The 26,136-nt window shown below is 32.8% G+C and overlaps 3 protein-coding genes across 4 annotated transcripts in view; all 3 read right to left on the bottom strand.

Moving 5' to 3' along the window:
• hob (bridge-like lipid transfer protein family member hobbit) overlaps window positions 1-12,970 on the bottom strand; it is a 35,046-nt gene extending 22,076 nt beyond the window's left edge. The window contains exons 1-20 of the mRNA XM_080169959.1: window positions 12,797-12,970; window positions 12,216-12,303; window positions 11,766-11,853; window positions 11,182-11,312; window positions 10,630-10,768; window positions 10,039-10,115; window positions 9,550-9,654; window positions 8,778-8,852; window positions 8,487-8,647; window positions 8,174-8,354; window positions 7,624-7,716; window positions 7,066-7,122; window positions 6,375-6,491; window positions 5,912-6,044; window positions 5,357-5,456; window positions 4,512-4,921; window positions 2,085-2,192; window positions 1,736-1,806; window positions 702-1,189; window positions 247-331 (exon numbers count right to left, since the gene is read on the bottom strand). Of these exons, the coding sequence (XP_080026085.1) occupies window positions 247-331; window positions 702-1,189; window positions 1,736-1,806; window positions 2,085-2,192; window positions 4,512-4,921; window positions 5,357-5,456; window positions 5,912-6,044; window positions 6,375-6,491; window positions 7,066-7,122; window positions 7,624-7,716; window positions 8,174-8,354; window positions 8,487-8,647; window positions 8,778-8,852; window positions 9,550-9,654; window positions 10,039-10,115; window positions 10,630-10,768; window positions 11,182-11,312; window positions 11,766-11,853; window positions 12,216-12,303; window positions 12,797-12,876 (2,787 nt within the window). The 5' untranslated portion in view covers window positions 12,877-12,970. The remainder of the gene's footprint in view (window positions 1-246; window positions 332-701; window positions 1,190-1,735; window positions 1,807-2,084; window positions 2,193-4,511; window positions 4,922-5,356; window positions 5,457-5,911; window positions 6,045-6,374; window positions 6,492-7,065; window positions 7,123-7,623; window positions 7,717-8,173; window positions 8,355-8,486; window positions 8,648-8,777; window positions 8,853-9,549; window positions 9,655-10,038; window positions 10,116-10,629; window positions 10,769-11,181; window positions 11,313-11,765; window positions 11,854-12,215; window positions 12,304-12,796) is intronic.
• LOC145326577 (uncharacterized) lies at window positions 12,968-20,652 on the bottom strand. Its single transcript, XM_080169951.1, has 12 exons — window positions 20,457-20,652; window positions 19,469-19,554; window positions 18,463-18,699; window positions 17,709-17,829; window positions 17,253-17,399; window positions 16,735-16,922; window positions 16,243-16,326; window positions 15,663-15,779; window positions 15,095-15,211; window positions 14,597-14,717; window positions 13,859-13,948; window positions 12,968-13,537 (listed from the first exon to the last, which is right to left on the bottom strand). The coding sequence occupies exons 1-12, from the start codon at window positions 20,593-20,595 to the stop codon at window positions 13,455-13,457; spliced, it is 1,530 nt and encodes a 509-aa protein (XP_080026077.1). The 5' UTR covers window positions 20,596-20,652; the 3' UTR covers window positions 12,968-13,454.
• LOC145313711 (uncharacterized) overlaps window positions 20,617-26,136 on the bottom strand; it is an 8,997-nt gene continuing 3,477 nt past the window's right edge. Inside the window, exons 5-7 of one of the 2 annotated variants that reach the window (XM_080153272.1) lie at window positions 21,928-22,005; window positions 21,468-21,522; window positions 20,617-21,029 (exon numbers count right to left, since the gene is read on the bottom strand). In XM_080153272.1, coding sequence (XP_080009398.1) covers window positions 21,511-21,522; window positions 21,928-22,005 — 90 coding nt within the window. In that variant the 3' untranslated portion in view covers window positions 20,617-21,029; window positions 21,468-21,510. The remainder of the gene's footprint in view (window positions 21,030-21,467; window positions 21,523-21,927; window positions 22,006-26,136) is intronic. The other variant, XM_080153264.1, reaches the window with a different exon arrangement.

The raw sequence follows: 26,136 nt of genomic DNA, 5'->3' as shown, positions 1-26,136 counted from the left end.
ACTGGTTATAATCTTAATTTTTCATTTTATTAGTCGCGATAAATAACTACCTATTAGATCCCAATTTTAGATTATTCTTTGATTGTTTTGGGCTATTAATACAATAATAATATTTATACAAATTTGCTTACATAAGTGTTTGAAAATTTACTAGAAACTAATTTTATGTTCTTTTGTAATTTTCTTAAAACTTTTACACTTTATACATTTATATTTCACGTCATTTATAAACTTGAGAAACATTACCTGTAAATGATTTATAACATTGGCTTTTCCATGCATACTGTCATCAGCTAATGCCATTATTTCTAATTTATCCATTTCCCATTCTGTTAGTTATATTATTATTAGCGTTGACAATCAGAAGAGTTTTCTTTAATTCCATGTAATAAATCAGCATAGTTTCTCTTTATATATTTATTTGGGTGTGTTTATTGGATTAATTCAAACTAGAAAAAATATTAATCTACAGAAGGGTAATTTTGTTATCATAATTGGGGGCGTATCATCGATTAAATAAATAAAATAAAGGGTCGACTTATCCCCCCTTTCCCTTAAGTCACCCTAGAGGCATCTAAGGGCATTGCCGCTAGTTTATCAATATAGAAATAAACCTAAAATATTTGCATAAAACTATCTTACTGCAAAGAAGAAACTTGTCCAGCTTAATTTAATTTAGTTAACAATAATATAATATTCCTAAAAGTCTGGTGCGCGCGGGATATTTCTCTGTCAACTTGCGACATCTCTGAATATAAAGCTCGGCATTGCGCTGCTTCAGATTCTGCACCAGCTGTTCATATTTCTCTGACGGAAAGACAAGATTTTGCTTACGGAATCCAGCAATTTTCTCCTCCAACACCCGCTGTCGTTTGGCACTCTCATTATATTCATCCTTTTTAAGCTCATAGTTGTCACGAAGCTTGACCTCGAAAGGATCATCACTTAGCTCCATTTTAAAATGTTCAATTTTAATCCAAATATCCTTGGATAGCTTTCCATCCTTGTTCTTCTTCGTCAAATACTTTGATTTGATCCATTTCCACGTGCCGAGGAATTCATCAAAGAAAACATTATGGAATTTGAATTCATACGGTTCAGTGAATGAAACTTGATGTGCCGAGAAGAGTATGCATGAGTTGGTTGGTACAGTCATGCCCTGCATGCGCCGCCGTTCCAAGGTTACCCTACGGTAAATTTTCATGTTTAACTGGTACAATATTAATAAATATTAGTGGTAATTGCACTTCAACCTAGAGTAGATCACAAATATTTGAAAGAAGAAAAGGGTATTTTCTATGTTGTTTAAAGTTAGAAAAAAAGATTTAAAAAAAAGATTACAAGGGGTTCAATCATCAGTTTGAGGGAAAATAAAATTGTCAATAAGAAGCACAGCAATAATAAGCTAACTATATTTTAGATGAAAAGAAAACTAATTGTTATATAGAAGTACTATGTGTCCGACAGTCCGGCTTATAAACTATGACAAATAATATAATTTTATTTAAAATCCTATTTCATAAAGTAGTAAGGTTTTTTTTATGTTAGAAGCTTAAGATCTCAATAATTACTGTACAGATTGATTTTTTTCTTAAGAAGCTTCACATAGGTCCTGTTATGTTTTTAAGCTAAGTTATTTTCAGATTTTGTCTTTGGATAGCTTTAAGCTATTCTCTAGATGCTAGATGCTAGGGGCAAAGTCGCTATTTAAAAAAAAACATGAAAATATTTTCCTTGGCTGTGGGTCAATCAAAGCTACATACAATTCTTCTATAACTAGCACTCGCTTTTCAGCCATTTTAACCTTTACATTGATATGAATATAAGAAAAATGAATGTGTAAATCTTACAGGCACACCTAATATTCTTTCAAATTTCGAACTCCAAGTTGGCAAAGTTTCCCTCCCTGCTTTTAAACTTCGGCAAACCCCCTCCAAAATACTGTTTTTCCCGAGTCTCACGTATGTATTGTAAAAGAAAACTTTTATTATTATAACATGAAATCCTGCTATTAGTATAGCAACCAAAAAATATATCGATTTCTGTATATAATATCATGGTTAATATTTTCTTATTTCATTCCTGTAGTTTTGGTGACTCTACGGACCAGCTTTGGTTGGTATTCGAACTGGTATCCCCTCCATTGTATCTGGCCTTCAAACTATTCAGTTTAAGCTTGGTTGTATATTCACCTAAAATGAGTGTACATAAATAAATAATGTGCTATATACTAGAAAAACAGTTTTTTTTCATAGAGAAAAAAATAAAAGAGAGGAATCGAAGCAACTAGAAGACGAAAATAGGCAGTGGGCCCAGGGGCCTAATTAGCGCTATTGCCGCGCTAAATTTTATTGCTATTCCACCACTTTTCAAATGGGAGGATTACAAAATTAATATGAATATAATATTTAAATTAAAAATAAAAAGAAAATTTTGTTATTCAATTTTAAAAAATACCTAGGGTGAGGCGGGGCATTACCGGTAATTTTTTTGGTTTTTTGAAAAAAAAATGGGGTAAATATTAATATTTTTAAATGGGACCAAGACCATTAGAAAGCTTACGGAAAGGACTATCATGTCCTAATAGGACGTTATCCTAGGACTTTTAGAAGTTTGTCATAATTGGACTCAAAGAAATTACCGATAAATGCCCCATGGTGGGGCATTGTGGGTAACGTCTTTTCAACCTAAAAAAAATCGATGAAAAACGGCCAAACGGCCAGTCAAACATAAATAATCATAATTAGTAAAGGTTATAGGAATTATCCACAAAAATTTTCATAAAGATGGGACTATTCCTTCTATGTCAAAAATCATTTTTTTTAAAGACGAGAAATTTCGATTTTTTTTTTCACAAAAATTTTCTTAAAAAATAAAATTTAAATTTTTTTATATAAAAAAACCTGTTCTATTCACTTTTTGGCCTAATTCTTAAAAAGCCCATATTGAATTTTAGATTTTACCAAAGAAAACCTGAAAATTGATCTTAAAAATCGAATTTGAATTTTTTTTTCGACGTTACCGAAAAATACCCCGCGCGAACTTTGGTCATTTTTGAAAAAAATATTAACTCTACATTTTAGCTCTCAACGGATTTGGAAAGAGCGGGCAATTCTTAGTTTAAAAGGTTTATACGGATCAGTTCTAGGTCTTACCAACTTTTGTGTAGGTCGATCTTTATACACCTAGGTGAAAAAAATTTTGAAGAAAAAAAATTTTCGTCCGACTTTGAGACCCAAAAAGTACCCTTAAAATTCATCTCACAAAAATTTCATTTTATACTTTTTTGTAGGCAATTTAATAAGGAACAAATTTGCTTTTATGTTTTTTTCTGTCAGTCGATTAGAACATGGAGAAAAATGTCATTTTCTGAAGGTGGGTAAAAAATTACCGGTAATGCCCCTTACCGGTTAATGCCCCGCTTGACCCTACTAAAATAACAACATCAAAAAAAATATTTTTTTTTTTACTTTTTACTTTTAGATATTGTCGTTTTAATGTTTTAATTAAAAATTACAAAGAATTTCTTTTTATTAAAAAAATTTGTGCATGAAAGATGAATCCTTTCATTTCTAAAAAGGGGGAAATTTTTTTCATAATAAACATTCAGCTGATTTTGACCGCCCACGGCTGTTTGCTAAATATCGCTTTTCTTTTTATTCACATTATTATTTATGATTGACATACAAAAAGCCCTGGGCGGCTTTTGATTTTTGTCTGCTAAAATTTCTTTAAAAATTTAGGGATGGGGAAGTAGTATTTTACCATGAAAAGGGGGTGAGTATTCATCCTCTTATCCTTTTTCCTTATGGTTTTTTTTTAAGAATAAGGGGGGGGGGGTTAATGCAACCATCTCGTAATCAATGTTAAATGGCACTTATGATTTGTTTTTCGATCTGAAATTTTGCATGAGTAGTCCTTGGTAGGTCTATAACAAAAAGTTGAAAAAGTAACGGCTAACGGCTAAGCCGTTTAGCCGTTTTTTTTTTGCTATTTTTAGGGCAAATCTGTCATAAATTACGTAGGAATCAACTTTTTAAACATATTTTTGCTTTAAACCATGTGAACTGATACAAAAAAATCATTTTTTAGATTTCTAGTACCAGCAACTACCGGCTAGAACCGTTTGAAAATGTTTTTTTTGCGGGAAAGAGTATTATGTGGAGATAGGTTTCGTGATGGATTTACCTTCAAAATAGCTTAAAAATGGCTAAACGGCTAAGCCGCCAGCCGTTACTTTTCCAACTTTTTGTTCGATTTAGGGAAAAAAAACCTACCAAGGATTACTCATGCAAAATTTCAAATCGAAATTCGAATTCTAAGTGCCATTTATACATTGATTCCGAGATGGTTGCATTAACCCCCCCCCCCCCCCTTTGTTAAAACTTCTAACTATTTTTTTCTAAAACAAAATGCCCCAACCCAAAGATATTTATCATTAATTTCTGCCAAGTCGGTAAGTCATTTAGATTAAGCAGACTGTATAATTTGTTTAAAGAAAAAATTCTAACCTGTAATAATTTGGAAAGTAAGAGATTCCTTGACAATAACAGAAACAACAGGGCGTACTTTCTTCTCATGACTACCATTACTATTCTCTACTTTATTAGTCTTCATCTGTACAAGACTTTCAAACTTCTTCAACTCTCTGATAGCATGTTCTACTGACAATAATACATTCGGTTTCCACGCAAATTTCATCTTCTGGTCAACAATAATTTTCATCTCATTTATTTTCTTGTTACAGACCAGCTGGGTAAAGTTAACACATGTTAAAGTTTCCCCGTTGCCGCTATCGAGGCTAAATTTGACGCCGGTCAGGGTGAACTCGCCGCTGTGCCGGTCTCCGGCGGCCTCGAGCTCGCGAACCTCTAGACAAAGGTCGCCCCGGCCCTCGGGATTGATGCATAGTTTGCTTTGACTATAATTAATATATATTTAGATCCAGTTTTATTTGTAAAATATTGATACAACCAATTTAAGAAGTTTTTTATCAAAAGAAAAACTATTTAAAAATGTCACCCATACAGGGATCTTACGAGATAAGACAATGGACGATGAAAGGGCATATAACAAATCCCTAAATGATAAACAAAACTTTCCCTTCTGTAGTTTGGACACTACACACTTTTTGGAACCATGCAATCAAAATTCAATAAAAGTACCCAAAGTTTTTTAGTCAACGAATATAAACGTTGTTATAAAGCTTTGGGTACCAGTGTTATTTGAAGTCAAATATTCCCTCACTCCCTTACAAAAATCATTCCCAAGAAAAGTTAAAATTAAATGAAGTATAGATGCATAGATAAATGAATATGTTCATTAATGTACAATATATAAATATGGATCCTCATACCTAATGACAACAGCTAATGATACTTGACCACCGTTGTTGGTAGTATCAGTTTCATCTTTGGCATGATTGGTTGGAGTGTTGTGATGACTACTCGTGTTTCCTAAGCACAATACTTTATAACTTTTATGAAACTATTTGCTGCGTCCCTAGCATTTAGGAGTTTCAGCTTAGGAAAACTTACCTTATAATTGTAAACGATTTCTCCAGACTTTAACGAGTTTTTAGCGGACATACATATAAACATCATGTTACTTAATTATCATATACGATAAGATTCATTAGGTCAGTCAGTCTATTGGAAAGTCAGTACTTAATGCTATTAATACCCTAGTAAATAATATATTGCATTTCAGCTTTATTAATAATAGCAAAATAATGCTCTAAAGAGTGAGTTTTGTTTCATAGGCGAGGGTTGGAGATGTTAGGAATAGCCTAAAACCATTCTAATACATTTATAGAGCTATCCTGAAAAATACATATTATTTCAACCAGCATTTTCGAGATCTTTTACTGCCTTACATTGCAGGATTAATTTAAATGTATAAAGTATTGTACCCATGCCTGGAGAGGATGTTGATTGTGTAGGAATCTGAACAAGCAGAGGGTGCAAAGATTCGTGTAGCTTGGCGGTCATATCATAGATAGAGGGCAGGTAGTGGAATGTTGAATCAGTTATTATTAAATCAATCTAGAAAAAAACAAGGATGAAAACATCCATAAATAAAGAAGCACCAAAAAATCATTGAAACACTTTATTGCATTACTTATAAATATAATACTATCTACTACGACCCTAGCCTCTAGAGCTTTGAATTAGAGGCAGAGAGGGGCTAGAAAATAGCTCAAACCATCGAAAGAATAAAATCTAAAATTCTAAAAACCATCACAGAACCTATACCTAAAAAGAGAACTAAATCAGTTCAGTACTTGGTGAGATTTTATGCATCAAACAAAAAAACTTGCTACTTATATTATTGGATAATAGTTCCTGTTCTACAAGTAGTAAATTTTTTCTAACCTGCTTCTTTTCCTTGGGCTTCTGTAGTCTAAAGTCAGTCTGTCCAATTTTCAGGACAGTACAACTATTCGAGTTACACTCTACTCGCTGGAGGGATATTTGAGATACTCCCCTATTAGGAATACAATCATAGTAATGACTACATTTTTTAAAATAGCTCAGTTATTTTATAACTAGTGTTTCATCCTTCTCAATACTTTATTCTAGGTTATGTGAAAAGACCATACATTACTTGATTTTGAAATAGTACAAACAAAAATGCCTAAAGGGGCGGGGGTCGGAAGTGCCACCTGGAAGTAACCAGACCTAAAACACAAAGGAATTGAACTTTAAACAAAAGTTACAACACTGAAATATGGCATAGTAGTTCTTTTAATGTAGTACAATACAATGTGGAACTGTGAAGCCGAAAACTACTGTCAAATTTCAGTGCTGTTATTTTTTTGCTTGAGTTCCTTTTTGCTTTATTACTGGTTAGAAAAAGTTATCCCTCCCCATGTCTAACAATAACATCATATTCAATGCCACACATAAAAAATTTTGCTTTTAAAATAAAACTTTGTAGAATTAGTTTCTATGACTTGGTAGGAAAAACAAAATAGTTAGTTAGCGCTACCCTAGTTATGAACATTATTATATTTTTGATTCAAATAAAATATTTATCTTTAAAATGATTGTACACATTCCTATTGTATCCTCCTTGAAGGTGGTGAACACTCAGGTCCCAGTCAACATTATCACAGATAGACTAAATAGATATACAAAAATGATAATGGATATATTGACAGCGGATAAATTGTCGTGAATTTAGGTTGGTAAAATGAACATCACTTATTGGTCAGTTCGTTCTTCCAGTAGGATGAGAGGGGATGGGGTAAAGGGGGTAGGTGGAAGGTATCATTATTTTAGCTAGCTGTGATCATCACTTTAATAGAGTACCTAACAATTTTTACTTGCAAAAAAAATAAAATGGTCTAAAATTATTTCAAATTTTCTGAGCCGGCGAGAAATGTGAAAAAAATGTTTTTGTTTGCCGCGGAAAACGAAGAAACAGGCCGTTTGTTACGAAAAATAAGTGTAGTTGTGGTAATTACTGATTCATTCAAAAAGGTTTCCCTCTATTACCGCCATACAAAGAGAGACTCATAAAAAATGAAATTACTTGTATAACTTGCTTATGCTTATAGTGACCACAAATCCCCCCCCCCCCCTTTAGTTTAAACTAAAGAAATTTTGAATTTTGACCTACCAGATATGAATTCCAAGCATCGAGCTGATGTTCATGAATAAATCCAGAAAGAATATTCGACTTCTCTTCACTTTCTCCACTCTTATCTTTATTCTGAAAAAAAATTTGGAATGGTTATTTTTGCCCCTATCTTTTGAGAGGATAGGGTACCCTCCCCTAAAATTGTTATAAACCTTCTCAGCACCTAAAGAAGCTATATATTGTAATGGAGAACCAAATCAGTTAAGCAGTTAGCGAGATCCTTCAGTACAAACAGACAGACACACATATGATCTTGTTACTTTTTTATAAGGTTGTGTATTATGTGTAGAAAAAGATCTGTAAAATTGTGCAACTAATATTTTGTTGTAATTGTGTAGGAGCTCTGTTATAAAAAAATTTCTGGATATGGAATTTTTTTTACAAGGGCAATTTTTCTTCCAAATTAGTTATAATCCTTCCAAGGACCAAAAAGGAGCTTAACTGTACAAGAGAGCCATTGGTTGGTAATTTCCTAGCTACATATACACACACGAACACAGAGACAAGTAAAAAAAGCATCAATTCCTACCTTTTCAATTTTCTGAACCAGCCAAGAAAGTGGACAAATCCAGGGCGCCAGCTGAGCAGAATATTTGGCGCGGCATTCGTGCACTTGAGTGTCAGAGTTGAGCAGGTGGCCATCTTTCTGAACCAAAACCTGGAACTTACACAGCTCGAATACTTTCTCAACCAGTATGCCAGTTGTAATTCTAAAAATAAGAAAATTCTATTTTTTTTCCATAATGATACCTAGGGTATTACCTAATATGTTCCCCTTTGATTTTGATGTGTAATTAGGTTTCAATTTTTAATATAAAAACAATCAGAGGAGGAGATTTTACCTGAGGGCAGAAAGCTGGGCGGACAGATGGCTGTCAGGTATGCTGCCAGGCCTGGGAGGCTCTGTACACTTGACACTGATGTACATCAGCTGTAGGTTGCTGTTCAGGGAGGAAACTTTGTCCGTGTGATCTAGGCTCATTGATAAATCCTCGGCCTTTATCTAGAAAATCACGAAACTTCATAAATATTTATATTTCTTTTGTTGCATGTCTGACGGACTGACAGACAAACTAAGTTGTATATCAAATAATTTTCGGAAAGGGGAATCTTCACAAAAAATCCAAGCTTACCTCAGCTTGAGTTGGTATAAATACTGTATAATCACCAAGACCCGACGAGCCTGTGGACTCTTTCTTTGTTTTGTCCTAAAAAATTATCATTGATAAAAAGATGTTAGAGAACTTACTTTTTTATTTGTAGATTTTTGGCGGATTTGTTTCAGCATTAGTTTGCACCAATGGATGTAAAATATGGTGGATATTGTGACAGGCGAAAAATTGACGTCAATTTAGCTTGCTATTACCCCTGTCATTGGTCAGTTCGTTCATCCAGAAATAGGGGATGCTAATGGGTATTTTACTTATTAGAGAACATGAAAATCTTGTGTAAGATCCAAGTAAATAATACATCTTTTTTTGCTACAAATCATCCCCGAAGAAATTGATTTTGAATTTCACTTTAGACTTTAGTACTTCATGCCAAGTAATAGTAAGGATTAAGAATACAGCTTAAGCATTCTTAACTAAAAGAATAGAGGGGGCACGAGCTATATGTGACTCTACCATAGGATGGGGAACCTGTGCCGACTTTCAATTTCAAATATATTAAACATAGCCAAGTCGCTACAAAAGAGCAGAAAGCAATATGCTAGCAGACAAAAAGGTTCTCGCTACTTGGGCCAGGTAATATAGTTGTTTGGGTTATACATCTATACTTGATACTTTTACATTTATTGTATAAGCTATATATGTAAATGAAGCTTGTTTTTTTAACATAAATCCAAGTTTACTCTTGGTAAGGCATCGATTTTAAAAATCATCTGAATTGAAGATGTTAACTTACCAAGACCAGGTGATGAAAGAATCCAGAGGATAGATGAAGGTTGAATCCATCAATATCCAACTTTGACTCTTCTACACTTATCAACAGTCCGTTCTGTACCTTGGCCTAAAAATCATCTTGTGAGTGATCGAGAGAAAAATCCTTTTCTACGAAAATATTTCTAAAGATTTATATTAATCTTGATTTTTGCAGGTCTCGGCAGCCACGATTACGCCTCAAACGCTATGAACATTTTTTCGAAAAGAAGAATTGCCATAAGTGAATTATGTAAGACTTCCAACTGATTTTTAAAAACGTAAAAGGTTGATTTCCCGTGAGGCTTATAGGTGGCTGAAAAGCACTGATTTTATTGTAATTTTAGCCCACAAAAACACAAAAGGTAAATATCTATTCCTATGCACCTTCCTAAATAATTATTCGTAATAGTTAAAAACTCTATAAATAATCTACATTATGCCTTATATATCAGTTTCGAAAAAATAAACAAACCTGACAGCTTGATTGTAGAGAAAAATGAGTGTCCAACAGAATAGTTTTATTTAATGAATCCTCAACATACAAACGACCTAAATATATATTTAAGGAATATATATTTCTTATCTGCAAAAATACTAATTGAAATAACAACATTACCAATATGGCTTCGAAACCGATTATTATCCGCTGGATTAGAGCAGGTTCTCAGCCATGCTTAAAAATCATGTGTAGCATCGTATTACAGACAATATTCCATAAAAACTGGTTTTATCTTGTAAAAAACTGGTTTTAATCTTAAAATTTTAAATTTTAATATCCGCGGAAAGCTTTCTATAATACGATGCAATCAATAAATATTCCGAGCTTAAAATGTTTTTTAAATCAATGTATGTATAGTCTTTCAACATTCTTAAAGGTGGAAAAGTGGAGGTCGAAATAAAAAAATACAGTAATTTTAATTACATATTTACAAAAAAAATAGGACCTAACAAAGTATTATAAAATGATATACCATATCCCGAATTATGGTAAACAATATTTCCCCTCCTGTATAGTAAAACTATTTGTTGAAAAGTTTTATTATTTGAAAAGAAATTAATTTACCTTGATATAAAATAGCCGTAATTGAGAGTTTAATTCTATAAATGACAGCAGAATCAACTCTTAACTCATCCAGCTGTAGGATAAGATGGCAGGAGGGTAGGCTGGCCAGTTTTGTTATGGTTACTTTCAGATTTAGTACCTGCAATATTTAATAGTTGTTTTATATGTTGATTTCTATGAACAACTTAACTGAAGAAAGAAGTATTTGTATGTGTATTATCTACGATTTAAAAACTTCAAAATCTAACAAGGATGACAACATACTAAGTAGAAAAAAAAATCATGTGTGAAAAATCATGTCTTTAAAAGCATGTCTGACAGACCAAAGGACCAAGTAAACTATAAATATACTAGATACTCATCGTTACAGGGAATCTTCAACATAAATTTCAGCTGTCTAAAATATACCCGATTTCTCCTAAAGCCTTATGGTCTATCAGACAAAGTAAATTATATATTAGCTTTGCTATTAGAATCATGCTTTGGTTTTAATGACAATGGATTAACAAGCAGTTTTGGTACCTAAAACATTTATTTCAACTATAGATATACCTGTAAACCAAAGAAAGGAGCCACAAGCATCAACTTTTTCATAAGCTTCCCCTTGGACGTGGGTGTCTTTTTCTGTCCATTATCTAAAACTGGTGTACTTTCTTCTACAGGAGTTAACATCAAATCCACACCTAAGTATATTATAATATTTAATTTGACTGCTAAATTAGCACAATTTTAAAACATTGTCAAAATCTTAATGAAGTGGAAGTTTTAGTATCACGATCAATATGCCTTTTAAAAAATTGTAAGACAACAGATAATCGAACCAATATTATTAAATCGCCGATTTAGTAGATACATAAATGATTAACTTTGAAATACAACATAATTCATACCTAATCAGAAAAGGAATTGTTATATTGTATATTTAAAAAAACGTTGTATCAAAAAGATCTTTTAATAATTTAGATACAAAATTTCACCAATTTATACCATTGAATAAGTTAATAACAAAGCTCGGCAGCCGCGCGTCAGCTACCTGTAGAGATTCAAGATTTTATTTCATATTCATGGAGAATTGTCTTAATTCGATGCTATACATGCTTTATCAGTATGGCCGAGAACCGGTTTTTTTTATGTACCTGATAGAATAACAGTGAGAAGATTGTTTGCCTCACTACTAAATATACTGGATGTTAGCCTCACACTAGCTATGGACAGTTCAAATTTCTAAAAAAAAAATTTTAAAGAGTATTTTCATTGTCCTATCGAATTCAAACTTTACATGATGTTTCATGTAACGATAAAGTACGATGTAAAAACCTTAGAAATTCTAAAATCATTTCCAGAAAGTACTCACGTCTATTCAAAACATGCTGACTTTTGATAATATTTTTTCACATTTGGAATTTCCTTTAGTTCCAATCTTATGTTATTTTAAATTTTAGGATAAATTCTGTTCGGATTGGCTTGTTACATGTTACTTAAAAGCAAGAAAATGTCAGTTTTATCATTAGATCTTAGGTAGTAAAACAGATCATTTTAATCACAGAAAGTAAAGAATCTTAAAAATAATAATAATAGTTAGGTACCTTTGTTGTGAATGAAAACTGTGTGATTATCCTTCCACCTTGTATACCTCCAATTCTTACTGAACCTCCAAGATAGACAGATAGAAACCTAGATATATAGATATATATTATCCTTCCACCTTGAATACCTCCAATTCTTTCTGAACCTCCAAGAGAGACAGATAGAAACCATCTTGTAAACCTCCAATTCTAACTTAACCTCCTTACACTTAAACTTTAATTCACTACTACATAAAATATCCTCATTTATGCTATATTCACTACTAACGGCTGCGGTCCAAGCATTTAGGAGCTATGTATACGAAGGTGTAAGGAAAGTATGAAAGTATGTAAATTCTTGGATATAAGAATTTAATAGACTAAAATCATCCATAAAGCTTCCAAAATCCATAAAATAAAGAACTCAGTAGGTTCAATAGTTATAGAAATCTTAAGCTGCAGACAAAAAAAAAATTATATAATAGGATAGAATAATGCTTTAATTTATAAACACTAGGTAAACAACACAACTTATTGTTTCGCATTTGGCAAACTTGAGATAAGACAAGGAATCAAATGGTCTTAAACTAATTCTTTTTTACCTGGCTAGCAGCCATGGCAAAAGTATGTTCCAGAATAGTAGGAAGGCCAGGACAATCACAAGAATCCATAGCAAAAACATTTTTTATTTTTCTAATAATCTATATTTAACTATAACTAAAGTTTTTATACATGCCACAATTATCGAGCATTTTTAACATTGTAAATTTTCTGAAATTGAAAAAGTATTTAAAAAATATATTTTAAGACAATCTTTGAAAATTTATAATCACAAGTTTTATTCACCAGAAAGTATCACAAACTATTTAATATTTAGTGTAAAAATAAATCATCTTGCATGATGTATAAAAAGGTTAATGGCTTACAAAAGATTACATTTTTATTATAATAGAGATAAAAAATACTTATTTTATCTTTTACTAGTTTACATAGTAGTATTTAAGAAGTAAGAAAGTAGATAAATCTAGCAAGGAATAACTATTTTGTCTACAAATTTTCGCTAGACAAAATACAAATTTCTAAAATATATCATAGATATTTTTTTTCTGATAAGTTTTTTGACTGGCAGAAAATACGGAGGCAAACTACTGTTTATTATGAAGAAATTTCCCAAAAGCATTGTTTTAGAATATCAAATTCAAGATTCGGTTCCATAATTTTTGTTCAACCATTTTAGCCATTTTGTTGTTGTTAAGTGTTTTACCAAGGAATGGAGGTATTGTTGTATCTGAGGAATGCTCCATGATCCTTGTCTGCCAGCTGGTCCAGGGTGTCCAGCATACCTGTAATAATATAATATTAAATACTAGCACACATGCCCCAGGAGACGCCTTAGGAGGATAGATATAAAGTCCCTCCAGATTATTTATAAACCTTATATGGACCTCTAAGAATCACTGAAAAGGATATTTTTATCGGTTCAGTGGTTAACCTAACCAGACAGACATCCTGTTACTTTTATATAAGGAATTAATATGTAGGTACATATTTGGAAGGATGGTGTTCCAAGATTTTTTTCTTTTTGCAATTGAATAACCTAAAATTCAATGTAACCAGGACCAATACTAAGATGTCCTTCTATATAGGTATGTGTTGATGCATACCTGTAACACAAGTTTCGGTAGTAATCTGGGCATTGGGGCCTCCCATTTCTGTTAGGACCCATCCAGGATGCATAGCCATGATCAGGATACCTAGAAATAGTTAAATATATAGTTAGGTAGGACACATCCAGGATACATAGCCATGATCAGGATACCTACAAATAGATAGATAGTTAGGTGACCCCATTTCATTTAAAACCCATCCAGGATACATTGCCATGATCAGGATAACTAAAATTAGACATATAGAGTTCGGGCCTCTCATTTTATAAGGACCCATCCAGGATGCATTGCCTTGATCAGGATACCTAAAAATAGTTGGATAATAAGCCTTTTAGGACCCATCCAGGATAGCTACCTAGCCATGATATTGATCAGGATACCTAGAAATAGATAGTTAGGGCCCATCCAGGATACATAGCCATGATCAGGATACCTAGAAATAGTAGTATAGTTAGGGCATCCCATTCCAGAATGGACCCATCCAGGATGGATTGCCATGATCAGGATACCTAAAAATAGATAAATAGTTAGTTAGGGCATCCCATTCCAGTTAGGACCCATCCAGGATGCATACTCAACTCACGATCAGGATACCCAGAAATAGAGATAGTTAGTTAGGGCCTCCCTCCTGTTCCATTAGAATTATTTATTATGTATATTAATTTTATGTCCATTGTCTTATCCCTGAAGATCCCTGCGTTGAAATACACTTTCATTCCAATCACCCATTCTTACCTTTATCTTTAAGATCAACGGACATGCTCTTCATGCACTGATTAAGCCCAGATTTAGAGCATCTATAAGCGTATGTACTTCCACCTGTGTTCTCAGCAATACTAGCAACAGCTGTTGACATCTAAATTTAAGAGATATCATGCAATACTTCGATTTCTTTACCTTTATCTTTAATATCTACAGACATGCTCTTCATACATTGATTGAGTCCAGATTTAGAGCATCTATAAGGATACAAGCTTCCTCCAGTATTCTCAGAAATACTGCCTACAGCTGTAGACATCTAATTAGAAGAATCAAATTTAAAAAAAAAAATAAAAATGAAAACCACCAAATTTACGAAAATTATGTAGATAAGAATTGAATAATTTCAATAAGAACATGTACAGTACATTGCATATTGTAATGTAGAAACATGTAAAGAAACTTTTATATTCAAAAATATAAAAAAGATAATGAATTACTACATAGGTATTTCTGGAGGGTATATTTGTATACCTGGATTATTGCAGATCTGTGAACAGACCTTCCCTGGCTGTCAGGCTTGGATCCTGCAGCCTTTTCCAGTAGTGGTAGCATAGCACGGCTCAGAAACAGGGGTGCGATGCAGTTCACCTGTAAGATATATTGTTAAAAAGTAAAATATAAACAAGCATGGAATATATTAGTTTCAAATTTTTATGAGAAAGAATATTAGCAATAGGTACCCATTCAAGGACGTCTAGCGGGTGGGGAAAGTAATTACCCTCCACTCCCAAGTTTTCAAAAATACAACATAAGATTTTAACCCACATATCAAAATATCTAAAAAAAATTTTGGTTCTTAGCAACGTAAGAAATCCCTAAGTTTAGAAAAATTTGGTGAATATTTTTATGTTACATACACCATAAATTGGGTTTTTGTCTCTCCCTTCTATGTTTTCATTTTTTTTTTTGTTTTTTTGGGGTTGAGGGGAAAAACCCCCCAACTCAAAAAATCCCAAAAAGTTCCACGCATTACCATCTATATCTAATATCTATAGTCTTCAAGGATAAAGCATATGGCATAATAGCGCAAATTTCATACCTCATAAGCATCTCTCATGGCCTGCGGGGTGACAGACTGGAGGTCTCTGTTTTGTGGGAGCAGGCCAGCATTGTTGATCAGAAGGTTGAGTCCATCATCACCCACAGCATCCTCAACCTGATATAGCACGTCAACGTTCATCATTTAAAACAATTAACAACATATAATAATTGTAGGACACGTAAACGGATAGTTCCAAAACAAACTTTAAAAGAACTGCATTGTAATCATGACAAGATCTGTGGTTATCTGTGTGTAACCGATAACCACGATGTAGAACGATGTCTGTCTGTCTGTTTGTAACGAAGGATCTCGCTAACCACTGAATCGATCGGGTTCTCCTTAACAGTGTAACTTCAAAACATCCTGGGAAGGTTTATAACTATTTTAGAGGAGGGTAGCTGTACCCTCCCAAGAGAAATCATCACTAGAAAAAAGACCCCCCCCCCAAAAAAAAAACCCTGCTCAAGAGCCACTAGAGGGGTCTAGGGGCGTAGCCGCTAGTATTATTCTTTAAGTAGCAAATCATGTGCCTAACTGGTCTTTTATTCACGTAGGAATGTTCAGTGTTCATTAATACCTGTTTAACAACGGCTGGATAGCTGTCATAGTCAGTTATTTCAAGATTGACAACATGAAGGTTTGGATACTGAGTGCCCAGCTCCTGGAAATAACAAGGTTTCAATCGTATAATAGATCCAGTATAAGTACACAGGGCGAAGGGGAAATTTGGCTGTTTATTACACCAGTCCTAAAGTTTTACAACAACGTTATTCTTTTTCACTGGCTTAAAAACTTTTGGGACAAAACAACGAAGAGAAGAATATTTGACCCGATATACAAGTTGACCTCCAACTTGATGGATTATGGTCGCAAGAGCTCTTGTAAAGCAACAAAACATATTTCTAATAAGGTTCCGATTTTCTATTATTCTTCTTTTTCATTTGTTAATTTCCAATTTGTATGACCACCCAATATTTACTCTATAATTCACTTTGTCCGTCCATCCATGAATTTTTTGTACTTTGCTGCTTAAGGACCGGATGTTGTCTAAGTTTTCAATGACACCTACCTTAAGTTCATCAGAAACCTTTCTGCAGGTTGCGAATAAATTTTTTGGAGGGGTCTCCAGTTTCAGGAATTGTTTAACCAGCTCCAGACCAATACCACGGTTGCAACCGGTAATAAACACAGATTTAGGTGAAACTTTCATTTTTGTAGATTTTCTGAAATTATTTTGTTGCATTTCTAAAATTGAAAAAGTTTATTCTTATTACCTACTAAGGGATTTCAGTAATTTTGTTGCAATATATAAAAATAAAATTGAAATTTTTACACTTTAAAACAGTTATTTTTTAAAGTTAAATTTCCCTGTCCCGTTTTGTATTCCATGGGAATAAAGAGAAAAAATAGTTTACATACGGCATCTTAACCAGATTTCTAAAAACAAAACATTTTTTACAACCATTAAGTAGACAGAAGGAAGAACATTTATTTTTGCTTATTTGTTGAGTTCAACTTAATATTTTATTAACAGCAGATTTCACAAATATAAAATCACAAAAACAAACAATAATAAATTTTATCAAAAAGGCACAACCGTGTTATTACATCTCAAGAAAGCTCCATGATGTTTGGCACTAAGATTTAGTATAGTTTGTAAGGTCCAGGTTACAAAGGTTGGTATGGACACATCATCCGTATCTGTACATGGAATCAGTGAGGCTGACAGAATACCTAAATAATGGATGTAAATTATACATGGAATATAATTACGGGGGAAAAATTGTTGTAAATTTAGGTTGCTAACAAGGAACTTGTTTATTGGTCAGTTCGTTAAAGAAGAAGGAGAAGAGAGTATGGGGTAAAGGTATGGAAGGTGGAAAGCCAGGCTGAAAGTTTTATTTTATAAGAGAACATGAAAATCTAGGTCCTTGGAAGGTTTATAACTATTATGGGGGAGGGTACTACCACACCACCCTCAATAGAGAAATCGCCTCTAGAAAAAAATGGGTTTGGGGTATGGATATATTTTTTATGTTTTACCTTTGTGCTCCAAGTCAACAGCTAGACTTTTCATGCATTGATTCTGGGCAGTTTTAGAGGCTCTGTAAGCATACGATCCTCCTGATACGTTTTCTTCTATACTTGCTCCCCCAGTTTGCATCTGAAATATATAATAGAAATTTTAGTTAACCATTCTGAATTTGGCCGATGGTAAAACAGTGTAGATACAATCCGACCAAATTATTGGTTAGAAAGTCTACACATTTCGGTAATTTTTACTTTCATCTTAGTAATACCTCAGCTAAAAACAAATTGATTCGTAAGGATAAAGCTGGCTTTTTGTAACTTCGTAAAAAAATAAGTCGCTATTGGATAAGTCATATGTAAATTAAATATTAATAAAAATCTTCGTCTTCTAAAAATTCCATTTTCAGATTACCCGATTATTGTGTCTGACTGAACTCTAGGGTAATAACTCTATCAATGTAAAAAGTTTCTTATTCTTTTGTTTAAAACAGACAAAAAATACATAATTAAGGTCTTTTAAGTTTCAAGTTTTAGTTTGTGGGCTGAAAACCAAATCTGTTAATTCTAGTCCATTTTCATTTGTACCTACCTACTTACTTATTTTAACTTGGAGTAACTGCCTTTTTTTCTTATTCGCCTAGTTTAATAGTGTGTGTTAACTCTTAGTGTAGTATAGTCGAGTTCCTAACCTAAAGGATGAACAAGAGATTGGCCAAATAGATATGAATTGTGGAGTAGCTCCATTGGTCTAACAAAAAATACAAACCTGAATTATAGCAGCTTTATGTACAGATCTATTCGATTCTTCTGAATCATTGGCTTGAACGGCCTTCTCCAGTAGCGGCAAAAATGCGCGACTAATGAACAACGGGGCTATACAGTTGATCTCATATGCGATCCTCATAGCCTCCGCAGTTACTGTGGTTAGTTCAGAACAGCTGGGTTGGATTACAGCATTGTGTATTAGAAGGTTCAGGCCATTATCTCCAACTAAATTGTCTACCTTAAACATTTACATTTGTTAAAACGTTTAACTTTAATCTATTAGTATAGTAAGAGCCCCATAAAAAAATTCAAAAATTACAGTAATAGCCTTGCCCTAATGTCAGGATTGTCATTTTGAGCAGGCGCTTTTGGGCGGGCGGTTTTGGGCCGCCCAATAAAAGGTCCTTTTGTGCAGTTTTGGGCACCCCCCTTTTAGGGGGAGAGAAAAAGGGGAGGGGGGTAAAAAAGAGGGGGGGCGGGCCTATTATTTGGGTGATATCCTTATACTTAAGTAACAGGATGTGTGTCTGTTTGTTTGTGTGTCTGTGTGTTTGTACTGAAGGATCTCGCTAACCGCTTAACCGATCGGGTTCTCCTTAACAGGGTAGCTTCTCATAGGTTCTGGGAAGGTTTATAACTATTTTGGGGGAGGGTACCACCACCCTCCTAAGAGAAATCTCCCCTAGAAAAAAATTACACTCCCCCAAAAACTTTTAAATTTTTTTTTTAAAACTAAAAATAAAAATTGGGGGGGGGGGAAACCCACCCCGCCCCCCAAAAAAAAATTATTCCGTGTCGACTTTCAATTGAGACTTAGAATATCAGCTATTAGCGTCGGAAATATTAACACTGCCAAGTCGCTACAAAAGAGCAGACAGCAATTTGCTAGCAGACGAAAAAGGTCTTCACCACTGGACCTAAGAAGTTGTCTGGGTTATACATATAGATCTATACCTATACATTTATTAATATAATGCACTTTCCTTCAAAAATCGACGAAAATTTACCTGTTTGACTACGCTTGGCAGAGCAGAATAATCTGTGACGTCCATATCAATAAGATAAAGGTTTTCATATCTAATTTTCAAATCCTTTGTGTGCATTTTTTAAAATAATATATTTTTTTGTTTCAAGAACAATTCACGGCATAATAATGCTTGAATTGATTATTTATAAAAATTTAGATGCTGGCAGTCAGACGCCTGAACATACATGTTATGTTTTCACATTGTTATGACCAACTATAAAACACCTGAAATAATCTAAAATATAAAATTCTTAATAGTAAATAAGTCAGTTATCTCGCAGCGCTAATAAATGCGCGAGAAAAAATTTTTTACGCCTAGTAACCTTCAAAAATCTTTGTTATTTTTCTGTAAACTATCAGACACTTTAACTAGAAGTACCCACTTGGATTTAAATACAGTAAAACATGAATTTACGCGCAATAAGAGTTCAATCAAGCTTGGCTGCCGCCCTTACTGTCTAGCCAAGAAGGTAGGGGACATTAGCGGTTTATTACACTAGTCTTCAAAGTTTTATAACAACGTTTTCTCATACGTTGGCTTAACGACTTTGGGAAGTAAAGTTTTATTAAATTTAGGTTTAGGTCCCTGTTCTTTAGCTTCTTGAGGCAATTTCTCTTTGGTTAGCAGATGTGCTCCCCTCTAAGAAAAAATACAGACTTTAAATACTCTAAATAATTGAATGGATCTAAAGGGATAAGACAAAGGGATATGACAATGTCCGATAAATCGATGTATATCCCCAATGAGGATACACAAAATTACCACTTATTTAGATTACAATTAGTTGTTGAAACGTTTGAACACTCAAATGAACCAAATAATCCAAATTCAATAATAGTCTCTAAAGTTGTTAAGTTAACGATAAGAATACGTTATTATAAAACTTTGGGGATTTTTGTAGTAATCAGATAAATATCCCAACCCTCCTTTGTTATTATACACCTTTTTTAATGAAATGCACCTCCCTGTAGTTCGCCAGGATCTTTTCTATAGTTTGCAAATAAATAACTAGGTGGCGTGCTCATTTCCAACAGTTGTTTAACCATTTCTAGCCCGATCCCGCGGCTACACCCTGTTACAAACAATGACTTTGGTCCTATGGCCATTTCTATCTAGAATTTCGAAGATCTGAAAAAAAATAACAAGTTTTTTCAAATATTTCTTCTTCTTTTATCATTGTGACTTGTAAAAGAAATTTTATTTTTTAAGAGATAAGGAAGTTTCACAAATACATGGCTAATAAAAAAAATATATTTATAAAATTTTTACATATTGACATATTAAATGTAAGGAATAAATGAAAGATTTAAAAATTAGGTAGGTATAAAGGAAATGAATTTTTAATATAAATATCTTATTATTTAAAATTATTTTAGTTCAAAAATATTAGGTAACTGTCTTATTCACAAGGATTACAACAAATATTTTGTATAAAATGCGAACTTTTAACAAATAAAATTAGGAGATTTTTTCTGATTTCGGATTAGAAGAAAAAGTCTTTTGCAGCCATTCTTTCAAACTTCATCGCCATTTTTAATCCCTAAAATAAAATAAAAATCATTAACAACTTAATACCTTATAAAAATTTGGTGGATTCCCTTTTAAAGTGCCTTTAAAGCACGCCCCCCACACCTTAATTTTTAGATAAATTGAAAATTAGGAAGAAAGTTTTATAACGCTAAACCACTTCGAGATTCCCTATCCCATATAATCTAACCTAAAGAAATTTGAACAAAAAACTAACTTCCCACCCCTAATTTTCAAGAAAGGAGGGTGGGGGGGGGAGGGGGGGAGGGTGAGTCCTGTGCTCGACAAGGCACTTAGAGGAAAATTGCCGATATTATATATTTAACTTATTATTGTAAGGCTTCTTCAGAATTTGATATAACTTATAATCCATTATTAACTATTAAAAACACACCTTGTAATAAAAAATAGCACATTACAAATAAAAGCGTTTCCAAACAATTAAAATTACCTTATGCTATTTTTAGAAAAAAATAATGAAAAATAATATCCGTTTATTTAGGCACCTAAAATAAGAAATTTGAAAGAACCCACAAAGTTAAATATTTTTGAAAATGATTAAACATTATGAAAGGCTGAATGTTGCCAAAAAACGAAACTTTTAGTACTATATACATTTAATGTTATTATTTAATTCCCTATGAATACTTGTGATTTGTGCCTGCAATAATTTTCTTAAATATTAACTTTCAAAATTACTATTTGGACAATTTTAGGTGGTATCTTTTCAACAGGTATCTTCATTCCTAACCAGTATTTGTCCTTTTTTTCTTTAAAAAAGGGCTTACAGGAATACTACTCCATGGCCTTAATTCGTTAAATACGTGCACTTAATGGGACTATCCCATTTACACAGAAATTATTGACTTGTAACGCAGCTTCGCTTCAAAAATGATTCGTGTAAAACCAACCTTCTTGCTTATTGAATTGAGCTGTGTGTTGAGTTGGACTGGGTTTTCATTCTGGGGTGTCCTGGGCATTGTCTTGGTCTTAATATTAAAAAAAGATTAGTTTTCCCGAAAACTGATGCTTTTTTGAAATGCAAAAAAGGTAACTGTCCTTAAATGTAATTGTACACTAGTGGCCAGAAGGGAAAAGCAGTTTTTTGAAATGGGCTGTCTGAGATTATTACAGATTCTGATTTATACATATATAGACAAATAAAAAATGCAAAAAACGAAATCAAAAGCGTTCCTTCTTGGGAGAAAATCCGGGAAAAAGATTTTAGCTATTTTTAACCTAAAATTCACATTGGAAAGCCTGCAAAAAATATAAAGACATTTTAAACATGTCATTGCTCAGCACCTAGAAGTGGTAGAAAAATGCTATGCATACCATTGGAAAGCTCATAACCTCTAGTTTTCATAAAGGTAAAAGACTTTTTTGTACTATTATTAGTTTTTGAGCTGTCCTCTGAAGTATACACAAGTTTTAAAAATGCAGATTTTCATGAATTTTAAGTTTGATACTTGTTATACAAACCTTTTTAAAATTATATTGCTTAGCACCTAGGAGTTATATATATTTTTTAATATATTTTTGATATATTTGTATATTTTAGGTACTTTCAATTTAAGCTTTGAAATGTGTATAGTTTTTAGTAAGAACCAAGGAGGGAGGGGGGGGTTATTACACTACTAAATGAAATGCTGTAATTAATTTTGCCCTGGTTATTTTTGTTATAGTTATTGACCGGATTCTTTTTGTAAAATCTTTTATATGATTAAATTCACCAGTAAAACTCTTTAAATTGGATTTTGGCACTTTCCTTCTAGGGGCTAGTGGAGTAAAACACCCCCAAAATACAAAAACTATGAGTTCTGAGCATATTTTTAAAGATTTCATGTTGAACTTTAATAAAAACTTATTTCACATCACAGAAAAAAAATTTAGTCCTTAAAAGATGTGCCTAATTGAAATCTATAGTAATTATTTAGTTAAGTTATTTGAAGAAAAAAGTTTTCATTAATAAAATCAGCCCAATATTTAAAAAAAAACAGAACTTAAAGTTTTAGTAGTTTCGAGGGGAACTTTTACCCCACTAGCCACTACAAGGAAAGTGTCAATCTTAATGTTTATTGATAATTAATCATATAAAAGAGTTTACAAAAATAATTAGGTTAATAACTATACCAACTAGCCCAAACATTCAGAGCAAAAGGGGACTATCCACGAACAAGAGCGAGTGATTCTAAGCATCTTCCAGCATTGACCCTTAGTATTTTTTTAGTGAATATATTAGGTTTATGTTTAATATTTGCTTTATTGACTAAAAAGTTAGGTTTCACTATGGCTTTATATGAAAAAAACTATGAAATGTAAAGCAATTTTTAAAGCAATATTATCAAATGCTTTGTTGAGTTCAAAGGACAATGTAAAATTACACTGCAGACAGAGTCGTCCAAGCTTTTTTACTTGGAGGGGGGGGGTTAATGTTTTAAAAATAAAAATTTTGGGGGTGCCTACGGCACCTCTAAGCTCATTTTGGGGGGGGGGGGGGGGTATCTTTATTTCATCGAGGCATTTTTTTTTATTTGGGGGGGGGGGGGGGGTAAAAATTGAAAATTCAAAATTTTGGGGAGGGTAATCAACCCTTTACCCCCCCCTTGGACGTCTATGACTGCAGAAAAGCATCAAATGTTGTAAATTGCAAAAGTACATGAATTAAACTGTTTACAAGTTACAAACCCTTTTTCTAAACATACATTTTTAATCACAATAATTTATTTTGTGTCAAAGCTTTTAAACAACAGTTTGAACTCGTCAAAACATTCGATGATATTGCACCAAACAATGCTTAACATTTCAAAGTTTTTTCACATAAAACCATGGTGAAATCTAACTTTTTTGTCAATAAAGCAAATATTAAACATAAACCTAGTATATTTACTAAAAAAATACTATCGGTCAATGCTGGAAGATGCTTAGAATCACTTGCTCTTGTTCGTAGATAGTCCTCTTTTATACTAAATTTCATTTCCTCTCAGTGTATAAACCCCCCCCCCCCCCTTTCCTTGTACTTTATAACTTAACAATTGGGGGTTGTTTTACCCCACTAGCCCCGAGAAAGAAAGTATTAAAATGAAATCTTTAGTTGCTACATAGCTCAATTTTGTGATAAAGTTTACATTGAAAAATCAGCTTAATATCTTTAAAAAAAATCTCAAGTCTGAAATATAAGTGTTTTGGAGGGTAAAATACCTCACTAGCTCAAGAAGGAAAGTGCCAAAATGAAATCTTTAGTGGCTACCTAGCTAAATTATGCAAAAAAAAGGTTTACATTAAAAAAATTAGCTTGATATCTCTAAAAATAAGATCAAACATCAGATTTTAGTGTCTTAGGGGCTGTTTTACCCCATTAGCCCCTAGAAGGAAAGTGCCAAAATTCAATTTTCAAAATTCAAATATTTAATCATGTAATTTTACAAAAATAATCAGATTAATAACTATAACAACAAGCCCAAAACATCCAGGGCAAAATTTTATACTGCATTTCATTTTCTATGAGTGTATAAACTCCGCCCTCCCTTCTTGGATCTTACTACAAACTATACACATTTCAAAGACATTTTTAATTAAGCTAAAATTGAAATTACACAAAATATACAAATGTACCTATATAAAATAATTATATAACTCCTAAGTGCTAAGCAATATAATTTTAAAAAGGTTTGTGTAACTAGTATCAAACTTAAAATTCATGAAAAAACTGCATTTTTAAAACTTGTGTATACTTCAGAGGATAGCTCAAAAACTAATAATAGTACAAAAATGTTTTACACCTTTATGAAAACTAGAGGTTATGAGCTTTCCAATGGTATACATAGCATTTTTCTACCACTTCTAAGTGCTGAGCAATGACATGTTTAATATATTTGTATATTTTTTTGCAGGATTCCCAATGTGAATTTTAGGTTAAAAATAGCTAAAATCTTTTTCCCGGATTTTCTCCCAAGAAGGAACGCTTTTGATTTTGTTTTTTGCATTTTTCAATAGTCTATATATGTATAAATCAGAATCTGTAATAATCTCAGATAGCCCCTTTCAAAAAACTGATTTTCCCTTCCGGCGACCAGTGTGTATAAAGATTTTTATTAAATAGTGTCTACAACGTGGGTAAATTAAGTGTTTACACAAACAAACTTTTGTCAGACCGCCGTTTTGAATGTCCCTTGGGTCGACAAAAGTATTAAAAATATTATTGTTGATAATTAACAAGAACTTCAACAATTCTTTTATAAGTAGCGCTGATCAACCAGGGAGTAAGGGAGGGGACAATGGGCAATTAATTCAATATAAGAGTTATCAAAGAAAGGGCATGAAATCCAGTTTAATCCAATAAATTTGTAGGAAATTATAAAGGGATTGTTAATTGAATAATAGATTTCCATAGCGTCATGTAAAGTGAAATCACAACTTGATTTTGAAATATATTGAGGTGTTTTGGTGTGATTTTTATATTAAAAGATTATTGGACCCGGCAAGCTCCTAGCAAGAATATGACTGTTTTTTTTATTCTGTTTATTTCCCTTGCCCCTTTCCCCCACCTTCCTTCTCCCCGTCTGCTACATTCCAAACTAACTAATATTCAAAACATACATAACGAGTAGCGGCATTCTATGCGCAAGTCCCCAAACTCAGTCAGAAACTGCTAAATTCTTGCACATTCCCTTTAAGCCAGTCCCCAAAGTCTGAGACTCCTAAAAATTGAATATTCGATACATTGTCCCCTCCCTTACTCCCTGCTGATCAACACTAATGTTTTCTTTGTTTAGGTAAAGAAGATACAACATTAGCTGTCAATCAAAGTACAAAAGTTACAATAATAAATCTACTTAACAGTGCCATAAATAGTCAAGAATAAGTCATAATCAGGATGGCCAGAATTTATTTCGTCTTACCTTGTTGTTTAAATGATCTACATATAAGTCGGGATGTATCAAAGAAATCAATGTATAAGAAATAATCAAATGTACCTGTTTCAGAACAAGCTTTTTATAATGCGAGGTGAGTGAGTTTATGCCTTTATTTATGTAGACTTAAAATAATTTTTGAGCTGTCAGAATTACTAAATAGTCTTGTAAAGGTGACATTCAAAGCACTTATCATAAAATTGGAGT

This window comes from Acartia tonsa, chromosome 1, assembly GCF_053477335.1.
Source record: "Acartia tonsa isolate MP-2025a chromosome 1, ASM5347733v1, whole genome shotgun sequence".
Classification (NCBI taxonomy): domain Eukaryota; kingdom Metazoa; phylum Arthropoda; class Copepoda; order Calanoida; family Acartiidae; genus Acartia; species Acartia tonsa.
Note: the sequence above shows the minus strand (reverse complement) of the source record. Positions and strands in the feature narration are given on the sequence as shown.